Below are 26,045 nucleotides of genomic sequence, written 5' to 3'. Positions count from 1 at the left end.
TAGAGGCCTGACTGAGGAATAAGGGTATTGGAGACTTTGCCACAGGCTTTGATATTAAAGGTGCATTAAAGTTACATCTACCCATTTCTTTCACTTCTTCTATCCTACCTCACCATGAGGTCATTCATAGTATGGCGCAGCTCTAGGGCCATGAAAGAGACAGGGCCCCAGGCCACCCTGACCATAAGGGAAGTGGTATTCTATCCCACACCTTGGCTTCCTAACTCTGCAATGGGAAAGTGGCATAAAACCTCTTTCTGGAAACTGGCTGCATCCACAGAATAAAACCCAGGGTGGTGTTTGTCTCAGGATAACTTTCACCCACCAACGACGGGGTAGCATCAGGCTAACTCAGCCACATCCAGCCTGTTAAAAATAATGATTATGGAAACATCCCCAGAAGCAGGGCATGATGGCACACACTTGTAATCCCAGCATTTGAGAGGCTGACACAGGAGGATCGCGGTTCTCGGCCAGCCTCAGCTACTTATTGAGGCCTTTTGCAACTCAGTGAGACTCTGTTTCCAAATAAAGAATAAAAAATAGAGATGGGGGTATATCTCAGAGGTAGAATGCCCCTGGGTTCCATCCCCAGTACCAAAAAAAATTAAAATTAAACAAAAGAAACATCCCCATAGATAGGTCGGGTCCCTTCTCCTTCCCCTACAGAACCCTGCAACTGCGACAGGAGGTGGAACCCCGGAAGACAGCAGTGGAGATAAGGCAGACTCCAGATGTCACAAAAGGACCAGATATCACGGGGCAGACTCCTGATGTCATGAGACAACCTGCCTTTCTCCCACCTTGCTATCCCTACCCCAAGACCCGGCTACATAATACCCTAACATCCTCTCTGTGGGATGACTCTGCTGACTGATATTCACCCCCAATATCAGTCTGCAGACCTTGACCAGCAGTGACAGACAATTAAATAAAAGGGGCCTGATCTCATACTCTTTTGCTGGATTTTACCTCCTTTGCGACCCTCAACTCAATTTCAACATTACATCTCGTGCTGAACCCAGGAGAGTTTGTTTGTTTTTACCCTCCACGAGTCCCTGTGACTCCCCAGTTGTTCCACCAGCCCCCTGAGGGGAGCCCTCCTCTTTATTCCCAGAAACCTGGACTCTCTAGCCCTTAATTGGGCCAACCACTTTCAGACAGGGTGAGTTCCCTTCCCTTCCTCTGGTCAGCGGGTCATCGCCTCTGGCTTCTCTCCTCTGGCTTCTCTGTCCAAATGTGCGGCCACATCAGAGTTGCTCCAGACAACCAGGTTGTCCTCCTGCAGCCCTGAGAAGGGAGTGGAGATGTCCCTCCCATCCTCTTGGCCCATTCCCAGACATTGATCAGGATAATGGGGACGCCTGTTTCCTTTTCTTCGTTCTTGCCCGCAGACCAGATATGGGAAAACAAAATTCCAAAATAGATCCCCACTAGGTTGTCTCCTTACTAATCTCCGGACCCTTGGGCTATCGGAGGATTTATGCCCTGGCATGGCCTCAGTAAGAACTGGATAATGGGTCTCAGAGGCCTGAAAACGGAACTCCGAATTTCAATATCATGGCTGACCTCAGCAACTTTTGTAAATGGTCTCATAAATGGTCAGAAGCCCTTGATGTCCAGGCCTTCTTTTCTCTGCGCTCCCGTCCCTCCCTTTGTCCCCACTGCCCCACCACCCAAGTCCTACTGGCTAGGAACACCTGCCAAACTCTGACGCCCTCTCCCTTGTCAGCCACCACTTTCTAATTCTGTTGAGCCACAGTCGCCATCTTGTGACTTTGCCAAGTTACAGGCGCCATCTTCTGGTTCCACTCCTATCCCCAGGATCTTCTCACTGTCCTGACCACCACCCTCCCCTAAGAGGGCTCTCACTCTAACTCCTTCCCTGCCCCGCCATCTTCCCTTAAGAAACCAACACTAACCTCCCCCTGGCTTTCCCCCATAAGTCACCATACCCACTCCAAGGACCCCCCTTCTCTCTTGGCCCCACTCCACAAGGCAGCTTGTCTGGAGGGCATGTCTGTGTCCATGTCCCTTTCTCCCTCCTGGACTTTGCTCAAATTGAAAGAAAACTAGGTTCTTCTTTTTCTACCAATTCATCCAGTTTTATTAAAGAATCTCAATATATTATTCAAGCATACGGGCTCACATAGTGAGATCTTCATTTGTGTGTGTGTTGGGGGGGTGGGGTCTGGGGATGGAACCCAGGGGCATTCAACCTCCAAGCTACACCCCCTGCCCTATTTTTTATTCTTTATTTTGAAACAGGGTCTCACCAAGTTGCGGAGGGCCTCACTAAATAGCTGAGGCTGTCCGCAAACTGTGCTCCTCCAGTCTCAGCCTCCAAAATTCTGAGATTACAAGCGTGCACCAAGGTGGTTGGGTTAGGAAGAGTTGGACGAAATCCACAGGATGGTTGGGTGTCTGCTGAGGCAGCGTGTGAGTAAGCAGGGCCGGTCAGCGGGAGGAAGGCCTGGATTGGTCACCCTGGAGGCAGGTCAGGGTAGGGGCACTGATGTCAGCCTGACACAGATTAGTCAGGGTTCTTTTTTTAAAATTGCTAAAAGAGCTGGGCGTGGTGGCCCACACTTGTAATCCCAGCACTTGGGAGACCAAGACAGGAGGATCACACAGGTCCGAAGCCGGCCTCAGCTACTTAGTGAGCCTCTCAGCAACTTAGTGAGACCTTGTTTCTAAATAAAGTCTAATATAGGCCTGGGAATATAGCCTGGAGGTAGAAAAGCCTCTGGGTTCCACCCTCAGTATCACAAAAAAAAAAAAAAAATTTGATAAAAGAGCCAGGCATGGTGGTTCATACCTGTCAACCCAGTCCTTCCAGTCCTTGGGAGGCTGAAACAGAAGGACTTCAGGTTTGAAGCCAGCCTCAGCAATTTAGTGAGGCCCTGTATCCAAGTAAAAATAAATAAATAAATAGGTCTGGGAGTGTAGCCCAAAGGTAGAGACCCCTGGGTTCTATTCCCAGTAACAAAATTAAGTATCAAACAAATAAGTGACCAAAGGTTATAAACAGATAACTCATATGTAGCAAGCAAATAGATGAAGAAACTATAATACTTTCCAGTAATAAAAATAATTGTGTGTGTGTGTGTGTGTGTGTGTGTGTGTGTGTGTGTATACGTCACTGGGGATTGAACTTAGGGGCATTCTACCCCTGAGCTACACCCCAAACCATATTTTATTCTTTATTTTGAAACAGGATCTCACTAAGTTGCAGAGGGCCTCACTAAGTAGCTGAGGCTGGCTGCAAACTTTCCATTCTCCTATCTCAGCCTCCCAAGTACTGGGATGACAGGTGTGTGCCACCACAACTGCATATATATATATATATATATATATATATATATATATATATATATATATATATTTTTTTTTTTTTTTTTTTTTTTTTTTTTTTTTGTGGTGGTACTGGGGGTGGAACCCAGAGGCTTTCTACCTCCAGACTATACTCCCAAACCTATTTTATATTTTATTTGGAAACAGGGTCTCACTAAATTGCTGAGAGCCTCACTAAGTAGCTGAGTCTGGCTTCGAACCTGTACCATCCTCCTGTCTCAGCTTCCCAAGTGCGGGGATTACAAGAGTGCACCACCACGCCCAGCTACTGCATAAATATAAAATTAAAAATAATAAAAGATGTCTTTTAATCTAGGGAAAAAAAGAGAAAGAGACTACAGTTAGCAAAATTGTTATAAAACACTTGCAGGTCACTACTGAAAATTCCTACAATCCTTTTGAAAATAATTGAGTAATATGAATTTTGTGTGTGTATGTGTGTGATACTGGGGATTAAACCCAGGGGCTTTCTACCTTCAAACTACACTCCTAGCCCTATTTTTTCCTTCCTTCCTTCCTTCCTTCCATCTTTCTTTCTTTCTTTCTTTCTTTTCTTTTCTTTTCTTTTTTTTTTTTTTTGTGGTACTGGGGTTCCTGGAAGCCCGTCTACCTCCGGGCTATACTCCCAGACCTATTTTTTTTTTATATATAGGTTTTATTTGGAAACAGGTTCTCTTATGCCAGCGCGGCTGGCTTCGAACCTGCGCGGTCCTCCTGTCTCCGCCTCCCAAGCGCGGGGATTACAAGCGTGCACCCAGCTTTCTTTCTTTTTTTTAAATCGGGTCTTGCTAGATTGATGAGAGCCTCACTAGTTGCTGAGTCCGTCTTCTAACATGTGATCTTCCTATGTCAGCCTCATGTACTAGGATTACAGGTGTGTGCCACCATAAATATGGTGAATATGGGATATGGATATATCCCAATGGGATAATATGAATTTAAAAGAATAAAAATGCCCACGCCCACAACTGGGAACCAGTACTGAGATAACCCACATAATAACCTAAAATGAGAAAGCCGGAGCAGTGGTGTGCACCTGTGGTTCTAGCTACTCAGGAGGCTGAGGCAGGAGGACAAAAGTTTGGGACCAGCCTGGACAATATGGCAGAATCATGCATCTTTAAAAATCAGAATCTGGACACAGTGGTGCATGCTTGTAATTCCAGTACTTGAGAGGTTGAGAGCAGAATCACGAGTTTGAGGACAGCCTCAGCAAGTAGAGAGAATCTCATCGACCTAGAGAGAACTCTGTTTAAAAATCAAAATAGAAAGGCTGGGGGTATAGCTCAAAGGTCCCTGGGCTCAATCCCCAGTATCAAAAATAAATTAATTAAATAAATAAAATCAGAAAAGTCGTATGTATAAAACTGTTGGCAGCCACATTGACTATAAGGGGGAAAAAGAAAAAATGAGCATGTCCAGTCATGAATGGAGATTAGATTACGTCACATTCAACAATACACTGTGTGCTTTTTAAACTCTGGTTATAATACTGTACAGCAGCCAGGCGTGGTGGCGCACACTTGTAATCCCCGCGCTTGGGAGGCTGAGACAGGAGGATCACACAGGTTCAAAGCCAGCCTCAGCTACTTAGTGAGGCTCTCAGCAACTAAGTGAGACCCTGTTTCCAAATAAAATATAAAAAAGGTCTGGGAGTATAGCCCAGAGGTAGAAGGCCTCTGGGTTCTACCCCAGTACCACACACACACACACAAAAAAAAAAAAAAAAAATACTGTACAGTAACATGTAATTATCTACACTAAACTAAAAATCAGGAAATTAAACAGGATCACACTCTGGTAAAAAATATGTAAAAATCACATAAGAAGCCACACTACAAAGAAATATGTACATTAAAATGATAATAATGGTTGAATTAAGATGACAGGATTACAAGTAATTTTATTTTGCCAATTTTCTGCGACATAATTTTATTATTTCCACCATTGTTATTAAATGATTAAAATTTCCTTTGAAAACTGTAAAACTACAACTCTATTATTAAATGACATAAAAATGAACAAATTCTCTATTGTGTGGCTAAGACTGGAAACAATGAACATTAAATTCTTCAACTCTATTTGCTTTTAAAAGTGTTTCCCAGACTATTGAAACACGGAGCTGAATAAATTTCTGGAGAAGAGTGACACTCTGTGGAGAAACAATAGAAGAAATATAAAAGAATTTATCTTTTCGTTTTTCGTTTCCTTCACATTTGTTAGAGAGAAAAAAAAGTCCATGGGTTGAGCCTAAAAAAAAAAAAAATCAATGACAGGTGAAGGTCCATCATTTGGTCAAATAGAATTCACAGTCTAATGATCAGCTCCTGGGGGCATGACCAGGAACATCCCCGGATGATAAGAAAAAAGAGCCTACTCTTCATTCTCAACATGCCTGGAATGGCTGGGAATGGTGGCGTGTGCCTGTAAGTGCAGCACTTGGGAGGCTGAGACAGTAGGACGGCAACTTCAAGCCCACCCTGGGCAATTCACTGAGACCTTGTCTCAAGATAAAAATAAAAAGAGCTGGGAATGGAGCTCACAGGTTGGGTACTCCTAGGCTCAATCCCCAGCACCAGGGGGAAAAATGAGATAAAGAAACACAGTTGATCCCGTGGATTTAAAACGTGTAGACACGTAATTTGCTTTAAAGTCATGAAATAATTTTAGAATAATGCAATCAAGTCTGGGGTGGTGGTGCACATCTGTAATCCCAGCTACTCGGAAGGCTGAGGCAGGAGGACCACAAATTTGAGACTAGCCTCACAAATTTAACAAGTTCCTGTTTCAAAGTAAAAAAGGTTGGAGAGGATGCTCAGTGGTTAGAGTACCCCGGAGTTCAATCCCCAGTGCCAAACAAACAAACAAAAACCAGCAGCAGGTTTACTTCCAGAAGAACTGGTCAGAATGGGTATCAGACACGGAAGACCTTCCAGTGCATAGCTTTTACTAATTTTATGTCTGAATCGTGTCAATGCATTATCTCTTCAGATAGTTTACAAACTTCAGCAAGTTTACAAAATAAACATTGCTTTGAGTCCAAATGTGAAATATCTAACACTTATTCCGGACACACTGTAATTTGAAACTTACATTTGTAGTTCATGGAGCCAGTGTAAACTCTTTGCCATGCTTCGTCCATCACTGACATGTGGTGTCGGGACTCCAAACAAGTCAAACCGATGGAAACTGGCCGGGTTATACTTCCGGTTCTTTGCTTCTCCTGTGGGAGTGGGAAGAAGACTTTTGGCTTGGGCAATACAAAAAAAAAAAACTTATCTTGCAAGAAGCACATTATGTTCTCATTAACGATGAAAGTGAAAGGACAAAGAATAAAATTGTAACAAGAAAGGAAACTGCAGATTTGGCTACATTTCCCCACATAAGCTGGGAGATCTGTCTACACAAGCACCCACGCATGCACGCACACACGCGCACACGTGCACGCGCATTTTGGGGTTAATATCCTAAAAGCTCTATGTAGAAAACCCCAAAGTGACGACAAAAAAATCTGTTGGGACTAATAAATGGATTCAGAAAAGTTGTAGGATACAAAATCAACACTCAAAAACCTGTCATTGCGCAGGGCGTGGTGGCGCACGCTTGTAATCTCAGCATTTGTGGGGCTGAGACAGGAGGATCGCGGTTTCTGGACAGCCAAAAATACTTAGTGAAGCCCTTTGCAACTCAGTGAGACCCTGTTTCCAAATAAAGAATAAAAAATAAGGCTGGGTGTGTAGCTTGGAAGTAGAATGCCCCTGGGTTCCATCCTCAGTACCACACACAACAACAACAACAACAACCAAAAAAAATCTGTCATTTTTATACAAAAATAACTAGCTAGGGCTAAAGATGTAGTTCACGGGTAAAATACACCTACTTCAACCCCTGGTACCTCCCCTCCCCTGCAAATAAAATCCTAGCCAGAAAAGAAATCAAAACCAGGTGCAGTGGTGTGTGCCCGTAATTCCAGTACTTGGGAGGAAGAAACAGGAGGATCACTGGTTCAAGGACAATTTCAGGAATTTGGCAAGACTCTGAGCAACCTAGTGAGACCCTGTTTCCAAACAAAAAATAAAAAAGGCTGAAGGTTTAGCTCAGCGGTAGAACTCCCCTGGGTTCTCCACCCAGTACTACCAAAAAAGAAACAAGAAAGGAAGGAAGGAAGGAAGGAAGGAAGGCCGGCCATTTACAATAGCATCAATCAACCATGAAATAGTTAGGGATATTTTTTTCTTTTTCTTTTTTCTTTCTTTTTTTTTTTTTTTAGACAGGGTCTCACTGTGTATCCCAGGCTGCCTTCAAACCACTGGATTCAAACAATCCTGCTACCTCAACCTCCTGAGTAGCTGGGACTACAGGCATGCACCCCGGGTATGGCCTTTAGGAATAAATTTAACATAAAAGATAAAAGATCTAAACATTGAAAAAGAATATGAACAAGGAAATAACAGTCTCAATAGATGGTGCTAGGGGGAAAAAACGCAATATTTTCACATGTAAAAAAACAAAACTAGCAAGGCGTGGTGGCGCATGCTTGTAATCCCCGCACTTGGGAGGCTGAAACAGGAGGATTGCGGAGGTTTGAAGCCAACCTCAGCTAGCTTAAGAGACCCTGTTTCCAAATAAAATATAAAACAGGTCTGGGAGTGTAGCCCAGAGGTAGAAGGCCCCTTGGTTTCATCCGCACTATCACAAAAAACAAAACAAAACAAAAAACCTGCAGCTGGGCATGGTGGTGCACGTTTATAATCCCAGCATTTGGGAGGCTGAGACAGGAGGATGGAGGTTCACAGACAGCCTCAGCTACTCAGTGAGGCCCTTTACAACTCAGTGAGACCCCGTTTCAAAATAAAGGTGTAGCTTGAGGTAGAATGCCCCTGGGTTCTATCTCCAGTACTGCAAAAATAATAAAATAAAAATAAAATAAAACTGCACCCTTATTTTTGTTTGTTTGTTTTGCAGTGCCGGAAATTGAATTCAGAGCTTTCCACATGCTAGGCAAGTGCTCTACCACTAAGCAATAGCCCCAGTCCTTGGACTTTCTTATACCACACACAGAAATCAACTCAACTCAAAACTGGTAAAAGATGTAAACTTACACCTGAAACCACAAAACTACTAGGAGAAAACAGAGGAAAAACTATTTCCATTGGCCTAGGCAATGATTTCATGGATACCACACCAAAAATCAGGATACAAGGGCAAAGAAAAATAAGTAAATGGAACAACAAACTAAATACACACAACGAAGGAAACAATCAGTAAGATGAAAATTCAACCTACATACAGGAAAAATATTTGCAAACCATATATCTAAAAAGAGGTCAACATCCAAAGCTTATAAAGAGTTAATACAATTCAATAGCAAGAATATGTAACCTAGTTTAAAAATGGGCAGCGGGTCTCGGTGGTGCGCACCTATAATCCCAGGTACGTGGGAGGCTGAGGCAGACGGGCTGCAAGTCTGAGGCCAGCCCTGAAATTCAGCCAGAGCCTGTCTCAAAATAAAATTTTTAAAAAAGATTGAGAAGCTGGGCATGGTGACGCATGCTTGCAGTCACAGTACTTGGGAGGCGGAGACAGGAGGATCGCAAATCTGCGGGCATCCTTGGCAACTTAGAGAAGCCCTCTGCAACTTAGTGAGATCCTGTTTCAAAATAAAAAATAATAATACGACTCGGGGTCTGATTTGCAGGTCGAAGGCCCTGGGTTCAATTCCCAGTAGTGCCAAGGGGCAAGGGCTGAAAATGTAGGTCGGTGGCAGAGTGCTTGCCCTGCATGAACTAGGTCCTGGATTCAGTTTCCAACATCTCAAAAGAAAAAAAGGAGACAGACAGACAGACAACGGGCCTTAATATTTGGAGAGTATGTAGGAAAATGGTGAGAGACAGATACTGACAGTCTAAACACACAGCCCCGGTGCTGACGTGAGAGGGGCTGGGTTGCGCTAGCACTCGCTGATGTTTGGTGCGATCGTGAGAACACTGCATCCCTCATCTTTCATCGTGATGAGTTATCTCATATGAGAAACAGCCAAAGACTGAGGGCGGAGACATCAGGCCTTTAATTTTTTTTTTTTTTTAATCTACTACAGGACTTCTTTTCAAGCCTTACCATGGTGTTAGTTTTCTATTTCTAGAAAAGAAAATAAAACTAAAACTAGACGCCAACTAACAAGGTCAGAAATAATGGAGAAAGATATTCAGCTTTGATAGTAACCCAGACAATAGAAATAAAAACAGTAATGAGAAATCAATTGTTTCTCAGTTAAAAATAAGGTTTCCCTAGGCATGGTGGAACATGCCTATGATCCCAGTACTTGGGAGACTGAGACAGGAGGATTGCAAGTTCGAGGACAGCCTTGGCAACGGAGTTAAGACTCAGCAACCTAGGGAGGCACTATTTCAAAACAAAAAATATAAAGGTCTGGGGGTATAGCTCAGAGATAGAACACATCTAGGTTCAATCCCTGGTACCTTCCCTCAAAATTAAAAAAAAAAAAGAACACACGTTTTCAGGAAAGAAGGAGGGAAGGAAGAAGAAAGTAACAGAGGAAGGAAGCTGGGTGTGGAAGCACATGCTTATAATCCCAGTACTTGGGAGGCTGAGACAGGAGGATCACAAATTCTCGTCCAGCCTCAGCTACTTAGTGAGGCTTTTTGCAAGTCAATGAGACCGTTTCAAAATAAAGAATAAAAAATAGGGCTAGAGGTATAGCTTAAAGGTAGAATGCCCCTGGGTTCAACCTCCAGCACTGAAAAAAAAAAGAAAGAAAAAAGAAAAACAGGGGGAAGGGCCAGAGAAGTAGAGGAGTAGAGACATGGGGAGGAGTCAGGGCATGAAAACCTTGCGTCCAAGTGGGAAGGAACAGTGAGTCCGGTGGGAGGTAGAGACTATCTCAGGACAGAGAGAGCATTACGGAGTGGAAGGGAGCCAGCAGCGATTAGCTGTGAAAAGAGAGCGGCAGATGCCAGGCACTGGAGCAATGGGCTGGGAGGCCAGCCCAGCTGTGAACAAGACTTTGAGGGAAAGAACACAGAAAAGTAATACAGTGTCCAGGGGCAATGGAGGAGAAAAAGCAAAGAAATGAGGCAGACTGCCCGGCATGGTAACCCACACACCTGTAATCCCAGAATTTGGGAGGCTGCGACAGAAGGATTGAAGGTTTGCAGCAGAGAGACCCTCAGCAACTCGGTGAGACCCTGTTTCAAAATAAAAAGTAAAAGCCGGGCGTGGTGGCGCACGCTTGTAATCCCCGTGCTTGGGAGGCTGAGACAGGAGGATCGCGCAGGTTCGAAGCCAGCCTCAGCTACTTGGTGAGGCCCTCAGCAACTTAGTGAGACCCTGTTTCCAAATAAAATATAAAATAGGTCTGGGAGTGTTGCCTGGAGGTAGAAAGCCTCTGGGTTCCACCCCAGTACCACCAAAAATTAAATAAATAAATAAATAAATAAATAAATAAATAAATAAATAGGGCTGGGAATGTAGTTCAGAGAATGACTTTGAGCTCAATCTCCAATAACAGAAAGAAGGAGATGGAAAGGAAGGGGAAAGAGAAAAGGGAAAATAAAAAGGAAAAGGCATTTGAGAGGCTGAGACAGAAGGATCGCAGTTTGCAGACAGCCTCGGGTCCTTTGCAACTCAGTGAGACCCTGTTTCAAAATAAAGAATAAAAAAAAACAGAGCCAGGCGTGGTGGCGCACGCTTGTAATCCCCGCGCTTGGGAGGCTGAGACAGGAGGATTGCATGGGATCGAAGCCAGCCTCGGCTACTTAGTGAGGCTTTCGGCAACTTAGGGAGACCCTGTTTCCAAATAAAATATATTTTTAAAAAAGGTCTGGGAGTATAGCCCGGAGGTAGAAAGCTTCTGGGTTCCACCCCTAGTACCACCAAAAAAAAAAAAAAAGGGATAAAAAATAGGGCTGGGGTATAGCTTGGAAGTAGAATGCCCCTGGATTCCATCCCCAGTGCAGGAAAGGAAGGAAGGGAGGGAGGGAGTGAGGGGAAAAAAAGAAAGACCAAACAAGACAGAAAAGGAGTTGTCCTGCAGTAAGGACAGTTGTTCTTGCTTCTAGTTAAAGAAGGAATTCATGAGTCACACATAATCAGAGCATGTATCAGAGTATGATTCTCAATCCTCTGTTATATCAAGACTCCCTAAACTGGGCTGGTGGCACACAGCTTTAATTCCAGTACTTGGGAGGCTGAAACAGAAGGATTACAGGTTTAAGACCAGCTAAGCAACTTAGGGAGACCCTGTTTCAAAATAATAAATATAATAGGACTGGGGCGTAGCTCCGAGGTAGAATGCCCCTGGGGTTCAATTCTAGGTACCACACAGTCACTCCCTAGCATCAATGTATTGTCAAGTAAGTTTTATTTTACAGCACTATGAAAGCTAATGCCTTTTAGTTATGCTATAGAATAATTCTAGTCATAGGATACTGTTAAACAAGATCACATCATCACCACCACCATCACCACCACCATCATCATCATAGCCAGGTGTAGTGGCACACGTTTGTAATCCTAGTACTTGGGAGGCTGAGACAAGAGGATCACAGGTTCATGGTCAGCCTCAGCTACTTAGTGAGGCCCTTCTCTACTTAATAAGATCCTGTTTCAAAATAAAGAATAAAAAATAGGGCTTGGGGTGTAGCTTAGAAGTAGAATACCCCTGGGTTCAGTCACAAGTACCACAAAATCATCATCATCATCATCATCATCATCATCATCATCAACAACAACAACAACACTTGTCATATTCCAGACACTATGCTAAGCATTTTGAGCATGTTCACTTAATTGTCATGTATTACTTATCCCCATTTAAGAAATAAAAATGAGCTGAGCATGGTGGTGCATACCTGTAACCCCAGTACTTAGAAGACTGAGACAGGAGGATCATAGGTTTGAGGACAGCCTCACCAACTTAGTGAGACTTTCAGCAACCTAGTGAAACCCTGTTTCAAAACAAAAGATTAAATAAAAAAGGGCCAGGGAGCCTGGCGTGGTGGTGCATGCTTGTAATCCCAGCATTTGGGAGGCAGAGACAGGGGGATCACAGTTTGAGGACACCCTCAGCTACTTAGTAAGACCCTTTGCAACTCAGTGAGACCCTGTTTCAAAATAAAGAATAAAAAAATAGGGCCTGGGGTGTAGCTCTTAAGTAGAATGCCCCTGGGTTCCATCCTCAGTACCACAAAAAATAAAATAAAAGTAACCATTTAGAATAAGCTTGACAATTGAATAACGACAATAACTTTTAAACATAAAACCACTAAACAAGACTATATATTATTTCACCTTTCTTATCTGATTTGTTTTCTATTTTAATGATAACATGTATTTCAACATTTTTATACAAAACGCATAAGTAGAGTTGGGGATGCAGCTTAGAGAACCCGCCTAGCACCTGTGAGGCCCTGGGTTTGATCTCCTGTACCACCACCAAAAATAAAAAAAGTAAAAAGCATAAGTATATATATTCCCACGTACCAGGGCTTATGGCCTTATAAATAATAAATTCCCATTCGCTTCTCTTGCTTATTATATGCCAAGCGTTTAAGTGTATAAACATTATCTGCTTTACTTCTCTGCACAATCCTAAAAGATGCCACATCCTCAGACCCATTATGCATTGAAGGATACTCACCCACATAATAATCGTTATGAGAAACAACATACAAATCATGTCCTTCCTCTCCTTCTTTAAATACCTCTTCGTAGGATTTTGGTGGGTTCACGATTTCTCTTGCAGATAATCCTACAGAAAGAATCAAATCAGTTCTAAGTGTTTTTCATCTGCTTATAACAAATGACAAACGAGGTATGCTAACTGCGTAAGCTACTTAGACATCCCAGGAGGTCACGAAGCCAACATAAATGGAGATCTACCGAGAAAGACACAGTAAAGGTGTCACTTGGCTGGAGAATCGTACTTGGCCTGGCTCACTCCTTAGAACTCTGATTAATGTTAGGATTCTTTATCGGTTAATGATTTAGCAATCCAGAGCTATGTTCCCAGCCCAGTTAAATTCCTGATCTTGAAAGCTGGGTGTGGGGACGTACACTTGTAATCCTGGTGCTTGGGAGGCTGAGACTGGAGGATCGCAGGTTCAAGTATATCCTCAGTGAGGCTCTCAGCAACTAGTGAGACCCTGTTTCCAAATAATAAATAAAATTGGTCTGGGGATGTAGTTGGGAGATAAAATGCCTCTGGGTTCAATTCCCAGTACCACAAAAGAAAAAGAAAAAAAAATTCCTGATCTTGAGACTCTAGACAATTTTGACTTTAGTTTGTTCCTGACTTCATAAGATGATCTAAGAAAAGCTAAATTACAAATTAGCAACCCTATGACTTATGTGATAGCCCTGGTACAAATTCTGTTGTCTGCAGACTGAAGAAGCATGCACTGAGTCTCTTTTTACTGTGTGTGTGTGTGTGTGTGTGTGTGTGTGTGTGTGTGTGTGTGTGTAGTACTGGCGATTGAACCATCCAAGGGCATTGTACCTCTGAGCTACACCTCCAGCCCTATTTTATTCTTTTATTTTGAAACAAGGGGTCTTGCTAAGTTGCTGAGGGCCTCACTAAGCTCCTGAGACTGACCTTGAACCTGCAATCTTCTTGCATCAACCTCCCAAGTACTGAGATTACAAGTGTGCACCAACACGCCCAGCTTATTATTTTTAATTTTGAAGCAGGATCTTAGTAAATTACAGTGCCACTGGCCTCTAACCTAAATCCTCTTGTCTCAGCCTCCTAAATACTGGGATTATAGGTGTACACCACCACACCTGGTTCATCTTTTAGTTTGTTTATTTGTTTTTTGTTTGTTTGTTTGCAGTACAGGGATGGAACCCAGGGGCATTCTACCTCCAAGCTACACCCCAGACCTATTTTTTATTCTATATTTTGAAACAGATTCTCACTGACTTGCAAAGGGCCTCACTAAGTAGCTGAGGCTGTCCGGGAACCGCGATCCTCCTGTCTTAGCCTCTCGGATACTGGGATGACAAGCGTGCGCCAGCACTCCTCTTTCATTCTTGAATAATCACTTATGCCATCACCAAAAAACAGACCAGTGGTATATTTAATTCAAATTTCCAAGAAGACTTATTTCACACACACATACCATTTTATTTGATTACCTCTGATGACTGTTGTTCCAAATGCTGTGTTCAGTATATCCAGTCCCGTAGGTAATCCTGGTGTTTGATCATGTGATTTTCCTAATGGTGCCCGTTGATTGCTAAAATATATAGATTCTTTTTTCTCTTTAAGTTTCTGCTGAAATGTAGTAATAGGCTGTGGGTTTATCAATGTGTTTGCCTAAAGAAATCATATAATACACAGATGAATCAACAAAACAAAAAAAGCATAAATCTGAAAAACTAAAGCCCTAGTCAATAGCCAGGAAGAGGAGAAAATGAAAAGGCATTTTATTGTCATCATTGGCTTTGTTCATCTTCAGCTGAGCTATCAAATTCGTACCACGAAAGCCAGGTGTGGAAGCGCACACCTGTAATCCCAGTACTTGGGAGGCTGAGACTGGAGGATGCAGTCATGGCCAGCCTCAGTTACTAAGTGAGGATGTAGCTCAGAGGTAGAATGCCCCTAGATTCCATCTCCAGTACCACAAAAATAAATAAATAAATAAATAAATAAATAAATAAATAAATAAATAAATATGACACTCTGAAGCTTAAACACACCCTAAAGAAAAACCTTCAAGATCCTGGTGTGGTGGCACATGCTTGTAATCCCGGCACTTAGGAGGCAGAGACAGGAGAATCACAGGTTTATGGCCAGCCTCAACAACTTTAAGTGAGGCTCTCAGCAATCTAGCGAGACCCTGTTTCCAAATAAAATAAAATAAAATAAAATAGGGTTGGGAGTTCTATCTTCTGGGTTCCATCCCTAGTACCACCAAAAAAAAAAAAAAAAAAAAAAGGTTTTAATGAGACTTGAAGATGCAGATGGATGGAGACGCTCCCAGGTTACTTGATTAAATATTCAAGAAAAGTGGACGCCGGGTATGGTGGTGCATACCTGTAATCCCAGTATTGGGAGGCCGAGACAGGAGGATTTCAGGTTTAAAATCAGCCTTACTCCACAATTTAACAAGGGCCTAAGCAACTTAGTGAGAGCCTATTTCAAAATTAAAAATTTTTTTTTTTAAATTGTGCTGTGGGTGTAGCAAAGAGGTACTCCAGAGCTGGGCGTGATAGTGCACATTTGTAATCCCAGTACTTGGAAGGCTGAGACAGGAGAATCGCAGGTTCAAGGACAGCCTCAGCAAGTAGTGAGACTCATCAACCTAGTGAGATCCTGTTTCCAAATAAGAAATAAAATTCGGCTGAGTGTGTAGCTTAGAATGCCTCTGAGTTCAGTCCCGGGTTGGGGGGCGGGGGGGTACTCCTCCAGTGCTGCAAAAAAAAAAAAAAAAAAAGTGGCACCAAAAATAAAATAAATAAATAAAGTGTGAATGACAAGCACAAGAACAATGTGATTTGTCTGGATTTCTTCCTAACACTAAAAACAACAATAAAAAAGAGACATGGGGAGAAGCTATCAAATTAATCTGTGAATAATAATCACCAAATTTATACATATCGTGGTACTGCCAGTGACTATATATATGGCCATGTTGGAATGGAGGATATGCACGATTTGTGTGTATGCGTGTGGGTTACTGGGGATTGAACCTAGGACTTTGCAAGTGCTCTACCACTAAGCTTCATTTACAAACCAATTATTTTTCTCTAACTTCAAATATTTGGCAGTTTAAATTTTTGCCATATTTTCATAATTTATATTATTAATAAGTTTAAAACTGGGTACTTTTTTTTTTCACGGTACTAGGGATGGAACTCAGGGGTATTCTAGCTCTGAGCTACACCATCAGCCCTATTTTTTATTTTGAAATAGGGTCTCAGCCAGGCATGGTGGCACAAGCTTGTAATCCCCGCACTTGGGAGGCTGAGACAGGAAGATCGCACAGGTTTGAAGCCAGCCTTAGCTACTTAGTGAGACCCTGTTTCCAAATAAAATATAAAATAGGTCTGGGAATATAGCCCGGAGGTAGAAAGCCCCTGGGTTCCACCCCTAGTACCACCAAAAAAAGAAAAAAAGAAATAGGGTCTCACTTAGTTGCAAAGGGCCTCACTCAGTAGTAGCTGAGGTTGTCCATGAATTCTGATCCTCCTGCCTCAGCCTCCCAAATGTGGGATTACAAGTGTGCACCACCATGCCCAGCTAAATTTTTCATTTTCTAAAATAAAAATTCTAATCTTTGATATCTAATTTTTGTGTGTGTGTGCGTGTGGTACTGGATATGGAACCCAGAGGCATTCTACCTTCATACTATACCCCCAGCCCTATTTTTTCTTCTTTTTTTAAATAAATTTTTATTGGTGCATTGTAGTCATACATCTTAATGGGATAAAAAAAACAAACTTGTGGAAAAAACATGCACACATCACCTAATCAGCCCTTACTCAACCCCTAACCCCATCTCTCCCCCTCCCTCCTTCCCATGCTTGGCTTCCTGATTGACTTTGATATGTGTAAGTACATCATGTGCATTAAAGAGTTTCCCTCTTTCCCTCCCATCCCCTCAGATATGTCACCTTCATTGCTCCTCTATAGGCTCCCTTCTTCATCTAGAGGTCCTCCTGTTACCCATTTCTCCCTAGTTTTCACAAATTAGGAAAAGCATCTGATTTTTTATTTTTCATGACATTGCACTGCAAATGCCATAATTTTGTTCTCCTTTATGGTTGGGCAAAATTCCATTGTGTACACATCCCATAGTTTTGTAATCCACTCATCTGTTGAAGGACATCTTGGCTGGTTCCAGTTTGGCAATGGTGAACAGTGCAGCTATGAACATGGTTGCTTATTCATTAGTTTGGTGTTTTGGGTTTCATTCTTTCTGGTAGATACCCAGAGGCGGTATTGCTGGATCATATGGTAAGTTCGTTTTCCTTCTTCTGGGGATCTTCCATACTGTTTTCCAAAGTGGTTGCACCAACTTGTAAACCCATCAACAATGTATCAGAGCTGCTATTTCTCCACATCCAATCAATTACAGTTTATTTCTTCCTTGGAAGTCCTTCTTTTAATTTTCACACTTATTCCCACTTACTGAAATCCTGAAAGCCAGAAGGTGAGTAACTTTTGACAAGATGATCCACTCACGACCAACTTTTTTTTTAATAGAGATCACTTGGATCTGGGAATCTGCTGAGAGATGAGGGGAGGCAGTGGCAGCTTCTAGTGCTTCCTGGCCACACGGTTGCAGGGACCCGCTGGCCCTTTGCTGTGGAGCAGGCCTGGGTCCTGGCCCTGCCACAAGACAGGCTCCGGCCCCAAACTCGCTGGCTCCAGACCCGGCCCTGGCGCACAGCAGGCTCCGATCCCCATCACTGTGGGCAGGACATCTCCAGGGGTTCTCAGTTTTCCTTCCATATATATGTTTTTTCTTTTTTCTTTTTAGTACATGTCATTTGCAGAAGCTGGAAGCCCAAATCCCTAGCAACATAGTATGTTGTCCAGGATTACTGAGTGGGGCGGGGGGGGGGGGCAGGAGCAGTCTACTTTCAGGGAGATTTCTTCAAAAATTCAAGGTGGTTCGGATTGGATCTGTCTGCCTCACTTTTCTTGCAGTGGCGAGCGCCACGCTGCCATCTTGCCTCTAATTCCACCATTTTCCACTCTCTCTCCTATATTTCAGATAGGAAGTCATGACTGGAAATGTCTCCATATGTTGTCCCAATCATCTATTGAACCAAAATCTGTTGTCCAGGGTTTCTCAGAGGGATGCATGTCCTATTCGGCCGCTGCCAACCATCACCACTGCCATCTTCCTTTCTCTTCAATATGTTTTAATAAAAGAAAACAGTATGTGTCCCTTGCAGAAGTTGGGGGCCCGAGCACCTAGCAGCAATGGGTCCTATCTCCCCCAAGAGCAGAGGCCCATAGCTTCACCATTGAGAACAGGTTCTGCTGCTCCGAGCACAGCCCGACCCCAGCGCTGTGCAGAGGAGCTCAGTGTAGAGGAACACAGTGGCCAGGAGCGCCATTGTCTCCTGGGACATGCAGCGCCAGCCGACCTGGCTATCCGAGGCTCCATCTGATGCACCCTGAACCATTTTCTTACATAGTAGGTTGTCCAGAGTTCCTGAGCATGTGGGGCAGGTGAAGTCTACTTTCCGGTAGATGTCTTCAAAAGTTCAGATAGATTGGAATGTATCTGACTGCCTCTCCTGAAAACTGGCCACCGCCGCCACCATCTTGATTCTCCTCCTGAGCATTTTCTTACATAGTATGTTGTCCAGAGTTCCTGAGCGTGTGGGTAGGAGCAGTCTATTTTCAGGGAAATTTCTCCAACAGTTCAAGGGCGATTGGGTTGGATCTGGCTGCCTCTCCCGAATACTAGCTGTCGCCACCACCACCACCATCTTGGTCCTTCTCTTCTATGTTATATTTTAGATAGGAAGTCATGGCTAGAAATGTCTCCATATGTTGTTCCAATCAGATATTAAACCAAAATCTGTTGTCCAGGGTTTCTCAGAGAAATACATGTCCTATTCAGCTGCGGCCAGCTGTCGCCACTGCCATCTTCCACGCCCCACTATTCTTTTTCCTTTTTTTTTTCTTTTTTTCTTTTTTTTTGAAACAGGATCTCACTAAGTTGAGAAGGGCCTCACTAAGTAGCTGAGGCTGGCCTTGAACCTGTGATCCTCCTGCCTCAGCCTCCCTACTACTGGGATTACAAGCATGCACCACCATGCCCGACCAATGTATAATATTTTTATTTTAAAAAAACACTGTTATTTGGACAAGTCCAGGTGTACAGATATGGTTTTCCAGTCTAGACTACCCACCAATCAATAACAGCTAATGTGCTGGCTCCATCTCCACTCAGTATTGTATAAGCCCTCTGGAGTGCCTCTAGCCAAAAATTATCAAGACTGCCCGCTTTATTTTCTAACAGAGCCTCACAGCAATATAATGCTCTTTAATGAAAAAAAAAAGTCATTTGACTCTCCTTCAGTTATCTGAGGGGAGAATAGTCTGTGGCTTGAAACATTAATTTCTTCACACTTGGCTGCTGCTAAGATATTTTCATTGCCCAAGATCAGTGCTTTAAGAGGACAGATTGAGGAAGAGCTGGTAAAAATACAGGTGGATGGGAAGCCAGGTGTGGCGGCACACGCCAGTAATCCCAGTACCTAGGAGGTGAAGACAGGAGGATTGCAGGTTCCAGACCACCCTCAGCAATTTAGCAAGACACTCCGCACCCTAGTGAGATTTTGTTTCAAAATGAAAAATAAAAAAGGGCTGGGGGTGTAGCTCGGAAGTAAAATGACCCTTGGTTCCAATCACCAGCAACTCTAGCCCCCAAAAGTAAAACAGTTGGAAAAGGGATTGAAATCCTCATTTTTGCATTTTCTCCTTAGTAAATTAATAACATACGGGTGTAAGAGGAGCTCCTTTTAAATGGTCCTTTGCTCTCCCCACCCCTTCCTGTAACCCATTCACCCCTCCCCAGAGAAGCCCCACTTAGATGTTTGTTTGTTTGTGTGTTTGTTTGTTTGTTTTGCAGTACTAGAGATGGAACCCAGGGGCATTCTACCTCCAAGCTATATCCTCAGCCTTATTTTTTTATTCTTTTATTTTGAAACAGGGTCTCACTATGTTGCAGAGGGCCTCACTAAGTAGTTGGGGCTGGCTGCGAACCTGCAATCCTCTTGTCTCAGCCTCCAAAGTACTAGGATTACAAGCGTGTGCTAGCACACCCAGTTAGATGGTTTTTTTGTTTGTTTGTTTTTGTGGTTTTTTTTGTTTTCTTTTTCTTTAGATTCAAAGAACCAGAAGGCCTTAGTAACACTCTTCCTTAGTAACCAGCCTCAGGACGTTGAAATCAACTACCTTCCTCTTCTCCCCTTGAACGCCCAGCCTGCGGTTCATCACCTCTTCCCCTCCCCAGAGACGCCCTTGGCCCCAGTGCAGAAAAATGAGCTTCCAGGATTGACCCCCCTCTTCTTCAGGACAGCCTTGAATAAACCCGATTTCTTCTTATTAATACTCCTCTCCAGAATACTGCTAATCAAACAGAAGGCAGCCCAGACGTTTGACTCTGGTAACACAGAGGGAGAAAACAGAGAAATTACCGATATTGAAGTTTTAGATCTTATTCCATGTGTCAGATAAGGTGCAATTTGGGGATCATTTGCTCTGCCGTAAAATACTCTTTCTGCTCCGGGAGGTGGATAGCGGTAGTTGAAATACTTTTTTGCTTCAGGTGGAGTAATCAGCTACAAAGAGTAACACGAGAAAATAGAATTATTATATACAATTTTTTTTCTTTTGCAATACTGGGGATGGAACCCAGGGGTATTCTACCTCAGCCCTATTTTTTTAGTTTTGTTTATTTTTGAAACAGGGTCTCACTTAGTTGTGAAGGGCCTCGTTTAATAGCTGAGGCTATCAGTAAACTGCCATCCTCCAGTCTCCGCCTCCAAAAGGCTAGGATTACAAGTGTGTGCCACCACACCTGGCTATTATATACAATTTTAAAATGGTTGAACAATATTCATCTCTGCCAATTCACAAACACCCTTAATGTAATGAATATGGTAAATACATGGGAAACTACAGTCCCCCAAAAATAAATTTATCCTAAAATTTATTTCTTTATTGAAATAACATATTTTATTTGTTTGTTTGTTTACTCATTTACTTATTTTGGCATTACTGGGGATGGAACCCAGGGAAATTCTACCTTCAAGCCACACCCCCAGCCCTATTTTCTTTTTTAATTTTTTGAAACAGGGTCTCACTGATTTGCAAAGGGCCTCACTAAGTAGCAGAGGCTGTCTGTGAACCGTGATCTTCTAGTCTCAGTCTCCCAAATGCTGGGATTACAAGCGTGCGCCACCACACCCAGCTCTAAATATAACTTTTTTTTTTTTTTTTTTTTGGTGGTACTGGGGATGGAACCCAGGGGCTTTCTACCTCCGGGCTACACTCCCAGACCTATTTCATATTTTATTTGGAAACAGGGTCTCACTAAGTTGCTGAGAGCCTCACTAAGTAGCTGAGGCTGGCTTCGAACCTGTGCAATTCTCCTGTCTCAGCCTCCCAAGTGCGGGGATTACAGGTATGTGCCACCATTCCCGGCTTAACTATAACTTTTTAAATATATTATTTGGAGCTGGGTGTGTGGTGCACACTTATAATCCCAGCATTTGGGAGGCTGACACAAGAGGATTGCGGTTCGCGGACAGCTTCAGCTACTTCATATGGTCCTCTGAAACTCAGTGAGACCTTGTTTCAAAATAAAGAATAAAAAATAGGGCAGGGGGTGTCACTCGGAAGTAGACTGCCCTTTGGTTCCATCCCCAGTACCGCAAAAAATAAAAGAAGTTATAGTTAGAAAACTAGAGGCCAGTTACTGTGACACATGCCCGTGATACCAGCACTGGGAGGCTGAGGCAGGAGGATTAGCCTCAGCAATTTAGCAAGGTCTTGAGTAACTCAGATTCTGTTTCAAAATAAAATAGGGTCTCTTAACGAAACTCTTTGTGTGTGTGTGTGTGTGTGTGTGTGGTACTGAGGGTGGAACCCAGGGGCTTTCTACCTCCGGGCTATACTCCCAGACCTATTTTATACTTTATTTGGAAACAGTGTCTCACTAAGTTGCTGAGAGCCTCACTAAGTACCTGAGGCTGGCTTCCAACCTGTGCGATCTTCAGGTCTCAGCCTCTCGAATGCTGGGATTACAAGCGTGCGCCACCACACCCAGCTATGAAAGCCTATTTTTAAATAATAAAATAAAATAGGACTGGGGTGTAACTCAGAGGTAGAATGCCCATGTTTTCAAGCTGGAGCATCATACACACACATGCATATGCGCACACACACACACACACACACACACACACACACATACACACACACACACACACACACACACACACACACTTATACAGTTTTCATAATGAATGTTGAGAATTGTCTACTTCTTAATGTTACTGGAGCCCTAGACAAGAGGCCCAACTCTGAGGGTCCCAACAAATCAAGTCTCACTCCAAAAACCAAGCAGAAGAATAATGTTAAAAAGCACAAAAGGAGCTTGAATCGCCATATCCATGCAGGGAGGACAGGGGGACCATCATCCGTGGCCCTGTCTTTGGGTGTACTGATCTATAGACACGGGGGACCAGAGGTATGCACAGTCAAGGAGTCTTGGCAAACTGGTCAGATGGATCATTCATCTCAGGGTTGGCCAGGCGGAGTCTTATCAGCTGTGATGAGAAAGCCTCTGTTTTTTGGGGGGGAGGAGAGGTTTTTACCCATGTCCAGTTGGTTTTCAATCAGACCTGTTTCTCTTGAGTCCAAAGTAACTGACTTAGAGCACAGACGATACGCAGAATGGAGGCAGAGTTGCTGAGCTTTTTACATTCCCAGGTCCAGGTGCAGAGCCAGTGTTTTTAGCAAAAGTCACCTCTTAAGTACTTTCTACATTAATATTCTTATACAAGGTAAAAAAACAGACACCAAAAGGCATATTACAAGTACTCACCCTGGGAAGTTTCTCAGTTAAGCAGGATGCAACACTGTCTCCAACGGGAATGATTTTCCCTGCCTAGGAAGAGAGGGAGAAAGTTGATCACTGTAAGGACGGAAGAGAGAAAGAGAGCAATTTATTTATTTATTTATTTATTTTTGAGGTACTGGGGATGGAACCCAGGGACATTCTACTTCCGAACTACACCTCCAGCCTTATTTTTTATTCATTATTTTGAAAAAGGGCCTCATTAAGTAGCTAAGGCTGTCAGCGAACCATGATCCTCCTGTCTCAGCCTCCAAATGCTGGGAATGCAAGTGTGTGCCACCATGCCTGGCTTGGAAGAGAGCAATTTGAAGAAAGTAGTTTATTTCATACTTGGTTTATAGTTGGGCATGGTGCCACATGCTTTTTTTTTTTTTTTTTTTTTCGGGTCTGGGCATGGAACCATGAGGCATTTTATCTCTGAGCCACACCCCCTGCCCTACTTTTTATTCTTTATTTTGAAACAGGGTCTCACTAAGTTGCGGAGGGCCTCACTAAGTAGCTGAGGCTGTCCGCGAACCGCGATCCTCCGGTCTCAGCTTCCCGAATGCTGGGATTACAAGCATGCACCACCACGCCCAGCTGTGCCACATGCTTCTAATCCTAATACATGGGAGGCTGAGACAGGAGGATTAGATTCGAGGACATCCTCAGCAACCTAGTGAGACCCCATTTTCACAGAAGAAATAAAATCAATCTGAGAGTGTAGCTTGGAAATAAAATGCTACTGAGTTCAATTCCAAGTACCACACACAAAAATAAAAAAAAAAAATCTTGGCTTATGCTACAAACTTATTTAAAGAGCAGGAAAAGCAACTATGTAGGAGAGGGGGTTTTTACTGGGGATTGAACCCCCGGCATTCTACCTCTGAGTTACACCCCTGGCCCTATCTTGTTATTTTGAAACAGGATCTCACTAGGTTGATGAGAGTCACTACTTGCTGCTGATCCTGGCCTTAAGCCTAACATCCTCCTGTCTCGGCCTCCTAAATACTGGGATTGCAGGTATGTGCCACCATGCTCAGCTTGCTATTTATTTATTTATTTATTTATTTATTTATTTATTTATTTATTTTTGAGACAAGTTCTTACTAAGACTAGGTTCTTATTAGTTGACCATTCTGGCTTCAAATTTTTGTTACTTCTTCCTCAGTCTCCTGAATGGCTGGAATTCCAGGGTGCACCACTATGCCTGCTTATTTATGTATCTATAGTTTATGTTTTATTTATTTATTTATTTATTTATTTTGCGGGTCTGGGGATGGAGCCCAGGGGCATTTGACCTCAGAGCCACACCCCCTGCCCTATTTTTATTCTTTATTTTGAAACTGGGTCTCACTAAGTTGCAGAGGGCCTCACTAAGTAAGTAGCTGAGGCTGTCCGCGAACCGTGATCCTCTGGTCTCAGCCTCCCGAATGCTGAGATTACAAGCGCACGCCACCACGCCCGGCCCTTTATTTATTTATTTCTTATTCTACCTCTGAGCTACACACCACCCCTATTTTAAATTTTAGTTTGAAACAGGGTCTCCCTAAGTTGCTGAGGGCTCCACTAAATTGCAGAGGCTGATTTTCCTGTCTCAGCCTCCAAAGTACAGGGATTATAGACGTGCACCAGCACTCCTGGCTGAAGAGCAAGTCTCATGACTCACCTGAGAAAGGTAGTCAACCAAGACAATTCTGCATAAACAGATTCTATTGAAATAGCCCTTATCTCCCATATATTTATAAGTATATGTAGATTACATATATGGATTACTATATATGTTAATCACTTTTTTTGTAATTTATCATATCTTGAAGCCTAAGCCCTCTTTCTTTTGTTAAAGAAGTAAATAAGAACCTTAGTCTAGCGAGTTCTTTCACTTTTGCTTGATTTTTATGAGCCCTTGTGCATGTAAAAATTAATAAAAATGGTGTGGTTTTTTTTCTGTTAATCTGTCTTCAGTTAGTTTAGTTCACCTGTTTCCAGTTAATAAGCCAAATGTGTTCCTCTGCATCAAATTAATGGAAATATAGTTTCATAAGCCTAAAGACCATGGAGATACCCAGGCAGCTACTTTCTGGGTGATGGAGAAGATGCTGGGCATGATGGTGCACACCTATTATCTTAGTACTTAGGATGCTGCGACAGGAGGATTGCAGGTTGCAGGCAGCCTTAGCAACTTAGTAAGATCCTGTTTCAAAATAAAGAATAAACCGGGCATGGTGGCACATGCTTGCAATCGCAGCATTTGGGAGGCTGAGACTGGAGGATCGCAGTTCGCGGACAGCCTCAGCTATTTAGTGAGGCCCTCTGCAACTCAGGGAGACCCGGTTTCAAAATAAAGAATAAAAAATAGGGCAGGGGTTGTAGCTCAGAGGTTGAATGCTCCTTGGTTCCATCCCCAGACCCACAAAAAATGAAAGAAAGAAAGATAGAAAGAAAGAAAGGAAGGAAGGAAGGAAGGAGGAAGGAAGGAAGGAAGGAAGGAAGGAAGGAAGGAAGGAAGGAAGGAAGGAAGGAAAGGAAAATAGGGCTGGGGATGTAACTTGAAGTTAGAATGCCCCTGGGTTCAATCCTCATTGCCATACACAAAGGGGAGAGAGAAAGAGAAGATAGATTGATGGATGGATGGACCAATAAATTCATGTCCTGACAATTTCACTTTCCCCTGGTCTACTTCCTTTCCAAGTGTTTGACAATGGCTATTTTACATTTCCATTATTGCAAGCATCTTATCTGCCAGCAGTAACTGGTATTCATTCATTATAGAGCTACCCACATGAAAAGTGGTTTGATTGCAAATCAGAGTTTGTGATTAGGTTTCTATGTTTTCATTTTTTGACTGGAGACACAAAAACAAGAGTCATTTGTGTTCTCTGTTTACAGTGTCTTAATATGTTTGACAAATCTCCCCTACCCCTACCCAGATCATAGGTCTCTCTTTGATTGTATCCTTTAATCTTCTGTTGAAATTTGAGTTATACTATCACATTGAAGTTCCTCAAAGTTCTTTCTCCTTCTCTAGTTGGTCTATTAAAAGCTCTAATCTTGCCGGGCGTGGTGGCGTACGCTTGTAAT

The 26,045-nt window shown here is 43.0% G+C and overlaps 1 protein-coding gene across 1 annotated transcript in view; it reads right to left on the bottom strand.

The window, feature by feature from the left end:
* The window catches only part of EFHB (EF-hand domain family member B), a gene marked incomplete at both ends in the record, with an annotated part of 79,802 nt that overhangs the window by 41,808 nt on the left and 11,949 nt on the right, over positions 1 to 26,045 (bottom strand). Inside the window, 5 exons of the mRNA XM_080715366.1 lie at positions 6,448 to 6,577; positions 13,013 to 13,123; positions 14,509 to 14,689; positions 20,539 to 20,682; positions 22,953 to 23,015. Of these exons, the coding sequence (XP_080571492.1) occupies positions 6,448 to 6,577; positions 13,013 to 13,123; positions 14,509 to 14,689; positions 20,539 to 20,682; positions 22,953 to 23,015 (629 nt within the window). The remainder of the gene's footprint in view (positions 1 to 6,447; positions 6,578 to 13,012; positions 13,124 to 14,508; positions 14,690 to 20,538; positions 20,683 to 22,952; positions 23,016 to 26,045) is intronic.

Source organism: Muscardinus avellanarius (genome assembly GCF_963383645.1).
Source record: "Muscardinus avellanarius genome assembly, chromosome: 18".
Lineage (NCBI taxonomy): Eukaryota > Metazoa > Chordata > Mammalia > Rodentia > Gliridae > Muscardinus > Muscardinus avellanarius.
The sequence above is the reverse complement of the archived record's forward strand: the minus strand, read 5'-3'. Positions and strand labels throughout refer to the sequence as shown.